Genomic DNA, 9670 nt, shown 5'->3' with positions numbered 1-9670 from the left:
CTTCATTTGGCCAAAAAGTTTGTAATAATCCATGCAATAGTTACACTATACTGTATCTAATGCATGTTTTGCCGATCATTATTATACAGAGATCCTAATAGATCCGAGAAGTAATGATCATAATAAAGTAAATGATGACTAAGCAGCGGTACTGTACCTGCAGATGAGCTCTTCGGGTTTTTTTCACCGCTGCTCACTTTCAGCCGTTGTGTTCGTTTCATACGAAGCACCTGGGCCAATCACATCTCGGAATTCGTCGCCTAATTACCATAATTCGCGTCGCTCCACCAATGAGCTGAGGCGGGCGTGGACGGGTTTTCTCGCGCCGCTAGTAGAACGGCTTGGAGCAGGACCAGTGTTCTTCTCCTCAGTGGAGAATGGCGGCTGCTGCGTGCAGTCCGCTCAGCGCTTGTCCGGCTAACACGCATCCGCGAAAAACCAAAGACACGCGGAAGAGACGCGCGGCTCTGTTGTTTCTGACTAACATTTCCCTGGACGGCCGGCCGGTGATTCACGTAAACAATGCGACTGAGTTTGACGGCACGGAGGTCGGTTCAGCGGGGAACGAACTGTCGCCGGCGGTCGGGAGCTACAGCACCTTTTCTAACCTGTCTGCCGCGAGCGCACTCCTGAGTGTGCCTCCTATTCTCGTGCTGCCCTCAGACTCGGAGTACGAGAACGTTGAAAAAACGGAGACATTCTCGGGGTCTTTTTCCTCCTCACAGGGGAACCTGCTGTCCCCCTGCAGCCTTCAGCCAAGTCCAGTCGCAGCGCGGAAGTCCCCGACCTTGCTGTCCGTCCAGAGCTGCGCTTCATCTCTGGATTCTCGGCAGAGGTGAGGACATGTGGTCTTTATTGTTTCATAAACAGACAGAAAATGAGCACAACAAACTTGTCACTGCGAGGTAACGTTGCCTGTGACCGTAAAACGAGGCAAGCTGAAGTGATGTGTCCTTTTTGTTTTTGTTTTTAAACAAAATCCATCGGTCACTCACTTCCGTGTTCCGTGTGGGATGCAAGCGTCACTGTTTACACACACTGAAACGCACGTGAACTTGACCACACAAGCGCGCGCACACACAATTCCATCACTTCATCTGTTCACAAAATTTTAGCCATTTGACTGTTTTAACATTTGCTTGCACAGTCTCCAAAACCTTTGCTCGGTTTGCTCAGTTTCAGATCTCCTATCATTTAATGCACACCCTGTTTTCACAGAGAACAGCATTAACAGGTGATCTGTTGGTTAGTTGGCAAAAAATATTCCCTCAGCTCCCCACTTTCCTGTGTTTACATGTCCTGCAAGGAGCTGAAGTGGTGTTACTAAGCAGATAAGAGGAAGAAAGTATTGATCAGCAGAACCCAGAGTCAAGCCACACATGTGGAGGGTTTGCTGAAACTCTGTCATGCTTTGGGTGCAGATGAGGAATTTATGAGTCATGCAGTTTGTTTATTTATGAAACCGTAAGAGACTAGACATTGGACATGGTAAAAGATTATGCCCCCTTCCTATTCTTCAGCAGCCCCTAAAGTGAGCAAACGCTTCTCTAGAACTCCGGTGACACCGGTCGTGTTTACACAAAAAACCTGGCAACGCATCAGGAACAACGTTATAAAGTCCATTTTTATCGACTTATCTAACAGAAAACAGTGAGAGACCTCAACTCCACACCCGGCCGATAAGGGGCTTGATAAAAGTGCACGCTGTTGAGTAGCGGCTGGTTTTTGCTTTCTCTAGCCGCCCTGCATCTGGCTTCCCTTTTTCTTCTTCAGAAGGGGTGTGGTTTTGATTATGACTGGCGGCAAGAGAAGCAGAACGACTCGCAGACACATCTGTATTGCTTTATTACAAAACTAGGAAGGTGGAGGATCAGTAGATACCGGGTAGGAAGTTGACATTTTGAACAAACACCTGGAGAGATCAAAAGCGAGCTGAACACACGGCCGCGTCCACAGGCCGTACGGATTGTGCAGGCCTGAACGTTTTCCCTGTCCAGCATCAGAGGAGGCTTACATTGCACTAAAACAGCCTCAGATGTGAAAAGAATCGAATCTGGAGGAGATGGAAGCGTTTCTACATGCAAGGGCATGGGAGAGATTTTAATTAGCAAATCATGCCTGTACAGTAGGAAAGGTGTATAAGTACAAGTGGGAGGAAAGTACATAGGTCTGGGTCTGTTGACAGGTGAATTGAATTTAATTCCGTTGCGAAAAGGATTCCACATCTTCGTCGTTTCACTATTATGTCAGATTTGAAAGTTGCACCAATAAGTGTCATTTCCTTAGAGCAGAAATATTCATGATGCATGAGACTGCTATGTGACCTTTTCTGTATCACAGTTTCAGAGAAGATCAGAGCGGTTTGTGAAGTAGGCGGTGCACAAATCCTTAACTAAATAGGAATCGCTTTTCTTTTGTTTGTTTGTTTATTTGATTTGGCTTGAAACCGAGATCTCGATTCCGTGCCGGTGTTTGTGCATGATGGCTCTTCTCTTTTGTGAAGTAATGATCTTCTGGCACATTTGTACTGCCATAGCCTAACACCTGAGCAAAAACAAAAGCCTGCTATGTAGTATAAAACCTTATCCATATTTAGGGTGCCAAGAGTGTTGTGTGTCCTCGCAAAGTTTAAATGAAATATGTCCACCACTTTTTTTTTAAATGCACCACACCCCAAATGTCTTCAGTGAAAAGATAACGCAAGGTTGTTGTTTTTTCTTTCTTTATTTCTTTCTTTATTTGATCCGTCATCATTTATCAAAGCCTAGACTCAGTTTTGATAAAAGTTCTATACATAACGCGTCACTGGCAAGACATGAACGAGTCATGGCACATGCAGCCATGACTCACTGGCTCCATTTCGTCATTTCATAGAGTACATTTAGTTGTTGTTTGTTTAGCAATTATGAATGTAATATTCATTATGTAATATTACACACTTGTTTAGAACGAAAATATTTTTTTTCTCGCTACAGGTGGGTGTTTGAGTCATTTTGTTTGAACCCAAGGTGTGTGCATCAGGTCATGTGGTGCAACTTTTGTGGTCATTGGTCACAGTGAGTAAGGAGGAAAAAGTGTGCTCTGTTTTATGAAAATGCTGCCGAAGCATGTCTTTCGAAGCTATTATTGCTCCAAAATCCCCCACCTCATATTTTGCCCAACTTTGGTCATCCACCAGTCAGCTCTCCCCTATCACATGACCGCTACCAACCCAGGAGGGTGAGGGCCAACGTGCTTCGTCCAAGACATGTCAAGCCAACCAACGTCTTTCCAAATAGCTTCTTACGCTCCATCACAGGGCATCACAGGCACACTTTGCCCTCTTCCACATACATGAGCTGACAGGCGCTCACTATTGGCTAGTGTCTCAGTGATTGACCGGGGAGAGAGAAAGAGTATGCCATCTCTCCCACCCAGAGAGCGTGATCGAATCTGCTCCCTTACCTCACAGCCACAGGGGCGTTTGACATTTTTACTATCCGCTTTTTTTTTTTTTTTTTCTTTTTCCTCTCTCGTACAGCTCTAGTCAAACCCCAAAGCCTCATGTCAACAGAATCCATAATGTAGCCCGAGTTTTTCGCCAAGGCTTTAACCATGCATGTGTTGACAAAGTTGAGGACTGTAATAGTGTAATAGTAGAGTCTGAGGCTCATAGACTTCTTTATCTTGACTCAGTGGTATTAGAACGTACAGAAAGGCTATTCCTAGTCGACTGCACCAAGTCCTGACATCATGGGTCTATTACAGCCTATGATTTAAAGAAGTAAGTGTTTACAGCAGTGTTAATTACATCAGAGTTCCATCCTGAGTGGTGGACTGGAACAACACCGTGGGAGGCAGGAGGCAGAGACAGAGTCAAGACTGGCAATTAAATAACTATTCTAATGGTTGTTGTCCACTGCAGATTTTTTGGTGTGTATGTGTGTGCGTGGGAGGGTGGGTGAGGGCAGGGGTTGAGTTAGATTGTGCTGCATTGTGATACCTTTCATATGTAGATACTAATGATGATCTAGGTCACATGTAACATGTATACTAAAGTCGTTATGGTTTCACGGTTAGTCATAGTATATGATCAGACAGTTACACCACCATTGACTTTTTCAAAATACCAAAACAACAACCTATTTTTTGGTTAAGCATCGCTGCATACTGATGTGTTCATTAGATTTTTTTTTTCCTCACAGTCATTCTCTCTTTCAAACTTGGAACAATAGCATGATAAATACAGACAAAATGACCGAGATTTCACGGACAAATTGTTCTCAAAAACAGGAAAAGAAAGACAGTTAGGGGAACTGATCTTTTTTGTTTGCATTTGTTTTTCAATTTTAATCATATTGAATTTTTTGTACAATTTCTCAACCTGTTTTACTGCCTTTGGTCAGTGTTGTACTTGAGTTTCAAGTTAAGTTTACTCTTCCATGAGTCTTTTTGATATCTGAACTTAGCCATATATACCACGAACATTTAGCACACTCAAAGATTTTTCCAAATCACCCAAAACACTCCCACTATTTCTGCCGCTGCACATGCAATCTAGCACACATTATTTTATGTCTAAGGAAATCAGAGCCTCTGCGTACTAACTAACAGCAAATTTGATCTGCAAGTCGATTTTCCAGATGTCAGCACACTCAGTCACCCATCACCAATCAGACTGTGAAAGAGAAACTAAGTATCCCAAGTGTTTTCCCTAGTGTGGACATTGCTCTTAGGATTTAGCTCCCTATATCTGTAAGCTGGATAAGTACAGGAAGATTATTTTCCAAGAATGTGTATTACATACTCATTACAAATCTCATCACATTACAAATCTCAAAAGGTCTCTTCTTCTTCTTCTCATTCAGTCTCTAAACATCTAAACATCAAATCACTAAACATCAATCAAATGGGCTCAGATTGACATCCTAGCATTTCAATAAAGAATCATGCCAATTCATCATCTGCTGTGACCTTTTAATGCTACACAATGTATTAAACACTATTGCAAATCCACGTGCACATGCATTTTTCTTAAAAACAGCTTCATAATATTATTCAATTCCATTACATTTTTAATTGCATAATGCTTTTTACAATGGACATTGTCTCAAAGCAGCTATACAGAAGCATATAAACACAGGATACAGATTTTAAGTGTGTGAATTTATCCCTAATGAACAAGCCGGTGGTGACGGTGGCAAGGAAAAACTCCCTAGATGATATGAGGAAGAAACCTTGAGTGGGCCCAGACTCAGAAGGGAACCCGTCCTCATCTGGGTAACAATGGATAGTGTGAAAGTAGACGAAAGTTCATTATGGTTCTTATATGAAGTCTGTTTTGTTGAACTAATCCACTATTCACTAAAGGAGACTTGAGTGCAAAATTGTATGTAGCAATTGCAGTCCTAAGGCCATCGCAGAAACTGTAGACCAAGAAACCACAGCGAAAATGTCCATGTGAAATTGAGGTCCAAAAATCCTTTCCATGGTACTTCAAACGACACAATTCTCCAGGCTGCACTGCTTGGGATCGTCCTCAGTGGCAGAATGTAGCCTCCAGTTGATGAGCGCTCCATCCAGAGGTAGGGTATCCAGATGGATCAGGCAGGTCCGGAGAACAGAAAGGGTCACGATCACTGGCATCTCCATAACATCATGTGTGGCTCATAACTCGCTATATTGAACTAAATTCGCCTGTTTTCTTTGCTAACACCAGGTTAGACTAGGATTGATTCCAGTCCCTAACGTAATTGGCTAGGCAACACATCAAGTTCTAGCTGTTGGTAAATATTGGTTATTTACAGAATATTTTATTTCTGATTAAATCATTATCAATCTTTGTAGCATTAGTCACGCACATAACCAGCAGTCTTACAGTGACTGAATGATGTTTTCAGGCCAAACGGTGTAGTTCGCTCATGTAATGTTTTGTTTTTCGCACCATTCTGTGTAAATTCTAGAGACCGTTGTGTGTGAAATTCCCAGGAGATCAGCAGTTTCTGAAAACTGCCACGGTTAAAGTCCCAGAAATCACACTTTTTCTTGTTTGCTGTTTGATGTGAACATTAACTGAAGCCTTGGACCTGTATCTGCATGATTATATGTATTGCACTGCCGCCACATGATTGGCAGATTAGATAACTGCATGAATGTGCAGGTGTATGTAGGTGATACATATTACATATTTATGATGGTTTAGTGTAAGTTCCCTAGAAGTCGGCATTAGTCTTTACTGATGAATATGTTGAGCTTGAGTCTCTTTTTTTTCTTTGTGTTTTTTTTTTTTTTACTGGAAAGACCCCTAAATCTTGCAGTCCATCAGTGATTCCAAGCTTAGAGGTCTTTAATATTCCTCTTTGTCACTCTGTTGTGTTTTGACCTTGTGGCATGGTTGTGATAATCCAGCCAAAGCACTGAGCTGAAGCTGTCACTGCAGCACTCGTATTCTCTGGGACACTGCAGTCATGGAATCAGGCCATATGTCCTCTGACCCAGCATGCCAAGCGTGATAATGCCCAGTTTGGCAAGGATAAGCATAGAGCATTTAACCCACTGATGTAAGCATGGACTGCTCCGGCCTTGGGGTTACTAGTTTTTACTTATTGTCATTCATTTCATGTCCTGAGAAGGACAGATCCGATGCAGCAGTGGTTAGCGTAAGAACGAGAGACAATGTTTCATTTGGTCTGTCCGTGAATACCTTCACTCTGGCATGGATCTATTATCGATTTGAAAAGGGATCCCCAAAGAAAATATCTGAACTTGTGAAACCTGTTAAACAGCTATACAGACTGAATACGTAAACATTGATGACTTTTCTCTGCGATTACACGCATGTCTCTGCAAGCATAGCATGTTTATCTTGCCATGGAAAACTCGATTCATTTCAACTATTTAAAGCTGCAGTACTGAACTTTTGCCTCTCCATCGCCATCTTTATACAAAACATAAAATTGCAAGTTACTTGCGGCGTTATTTATTTTTTACATGGGTTGTGCTTCGGCACTGCTCCTCTGCACGGATGAATCCGATGGTTTGAGGTATACGTATAGGTTTGTATATTAGCTCCGATACTTGACAACGGTGGTGGCAAGGATATGGTTTTCTTGGCGTAGAGGTGAGTTGCTCTCTCTCTCTCATAGCTAGCAGAAAATAAATGCAATTTACCACACTGGCCATAGCAAAACAAAAAATCTGAATCAAGAAAACAAGTGTGCTAATGTAGGCTATTGAGCCACTGAAATGTCTGACCCGTTCAGCAGAAAAAAAGCCATCTCTGCATTAATCTTCAATCCCTTCAGATCTCTGAGTTTTCACCACCTCTCAAAAGCCATGCCGATATTTATTCTCATTTTAGCATGGGCTCTGTAGCTTTCCCTTTTTGACTGCAGTCTCTCCACAGTTCCAGGCTTCTTGGTTTTGACAACAGCTGATTCTCCAGATGTCAACTATGATTGCGTTTAGAACTAGCCAGATTAAAAGCAGCCATCTACCCATCAAATTCTAAGCAACAGTTGTAAGAACAAGCTAAAAACACTCCACTATCCTCAGCTACTACACACACACACAATATATTAGCCAGGTCTTCTTTCTGTTTACGGCTGTGACGTAACCACACAAAGACGAATGACGTCAAACTGACGTTCCCCACGAAATCCAACCCAACAGCTCAAATTATAAATCATTATTATAAGCTTACCGTTGCCAATTGGGGTAAGGTAAGGAGACAGTTTTGAACACTTTTTTTTTATATATATGTACTCACGCAATAATTGTTTTTTGTTAATTTTTAACCAAAAAAAGGCACTGCAGCTTTAAAGTCAGAGGCCATGGGATTATATAGTTCTGTCTGACAATTCTGTGTTTTTAAGATATTAAGCCATAAAGACTTTGATCTTTTAGTAATGACAAAGCAGATAATGCATTTATAATGTATTTATTAATAACTTTTCCTAGTAGGAAGTTGTATCATTTGACATTGAGTTGTCTGGAATACAGCATAAAAAGAGTGAATCCAAATGTTCCTGATTTCTGAGATACAGCTTCTTTGTTTTGGGCTTTTCTGCTTTGCCTCCACTCTCTTTTTCACTCTTACACTCTAGCTGCTCTCTCTCGGCCCATCTGGTGTCAATAACAGTCATTTTCATTCTTGCACATGGCATCAGGGTTCTGTAAATTCAAGACAGATGAGAGGCCTGAAAGCGCTATCAGGACAGTTGTATGAAATGTTTCATTTGGAACAGGTCTTGTTGCCCCACATCACTGGCCAAAGCTAAGGCCAAAAATGTAAATCTCTGACAGATGATAAAGAGCCAGGGCTACACAACTGCAGTTGCAGCATGATGATAAACAGTATGAGAGATGGCTCAGGGATTAACGCTGTGTTCATGACTACTCTGTATTTACTAGCTTGAAACGTTCTACTTCCTACTGTGGATATCATCATGCATGGGCTGACTAGATAATTATATAAAGGTTTTAGACAAATCTTTTTAGGATAATTCTCTGCAGTAACAAACAGCATGTAATATTCTACAGAATGAACCTAAAATTGGCTAACTCGTTCAAATATAAGATCCAGTTGAACGAAAACTGTTTGCCTCATAGCACATATATTGTGTGTACCGGATTGCAGCCTGAATGTAGGAGGTGTCCTCAAGGCTCTGCACATCTCCAGAGCTTATAGACTAACTCTAGCTAGCTACAGTGGGTTTCAAAATCTGACACCACACTGAAAATCTTTTTTTCCATTTGAAATTGGAAAAAAAAAACCCAGAAGGTTTTAGAATTTTGAGATATTTAAAAACTATTAATATTCAAAATTTTGCACTATTTCTAGCTCGTTATTTAAATGTAAGCAGGTTTGTGATATTGACCATTTTAACTGCTTTGTAAAAAAGGTCAGAGTGGTCAGAGTGCACACTTCGTTATAGCAAAAAAGGACATGCCACAAACTAAATCACTGAAATTCATGTTAATATTTCGAATGTGAAATAATGAATGTGAAATAGAAGAATTTTTTTCTAGTGGTCTCAGGCTTTTAGATGCCACTTTGTGTATTTGGTTCTCTAGCCTGTCAAAAAGTTTGGTAGTGTTAGCATGCTAGAGCAAAGGATAAAAATGGATGGATCAAGTGAGCAGAGTTTGAAATAGAAAATATGGAGAAACTTACCAACACCTGCTGGTAGTCACTACGGTTTGTCATGTTTATCAAGCTAAATAACTGGGTAATGATGCAAACCCCACCACAAGGATAAGTCAACTGACTCTCATCTGTCATTCACCAGCTTCCCACCACATTAGAGGACAAATAAATGCCACAACAAAAACAAACTAATATCCATAACCCTACCTGTTCAGCAAGATACAAAGTTAAAACTGCATGAATTCTGAATCATGTTTCCTGAACAAGTATATTATCACTTTCTCACTCCCATTTGTTTACACTCTCATGCTCCCTCAGTCTTTCCTGATTGGCTCACTGCTCCTGCCAGTCACTGTGCAGTTGGACTTTTTTGTGCCTAAAGGTGGGGGAGAGATAACTGTGTATCTGAGCTGACGTATGACGAATACAAGTTTCCAGCCACTTACAACCTGACACGCCTGACACAATGCTGAGCGTGAATTACTGACTGTGAAATAGATGAGCAAATAATAAAGCGTTAAAAATGCATGAAGGCCTGTGTGA

At 41.4% G+C, this 9670-nt stretch overlaps 1 protein-coding gene across 1 annotated transcript in view; it reads left to right on the top strand.

The window, feature by feature from the left end:
• Window positions 1-237: 237 nt before the first annotated feature.
• Window positions 238-9670, top strand: part of cables2b (Cdk5 and Abl enzyme substrate 2b) — a 29531-nt gene continuing 20098 nt past the window's right edge. The window contains exon 1 of the mRNA XM_017487784.3: window positions 238-835. Within this exon, the coding sequence (XP_017343273.1) occupies window positions 378-835 (458 nt within the window). The 5' untranslated portion in view covers window positions 238-377. The remainder of the gene's footprint in view (window positions 836-9670) is intronic.

The sequence above is a fragment of the Ictalurus punctatus genome, chromosome 15, assembly GCF_001660625.3.
Source record: "Ictalurus punctatus breed USDA103 chromosome 15, Coco_2.0, whole genome shotgun sequence".
Classification (NCBI taxonomy): domain Eukaryota; kingdom Metazoa; phylum Chordata; class Actinopteri; order Siluriformes; family Ictaluridae; genus Ictalurus; species Ictalurus punctatus.
This window is presented reverse-complemented; position numbering and strand designations above follow the sequence as displayed.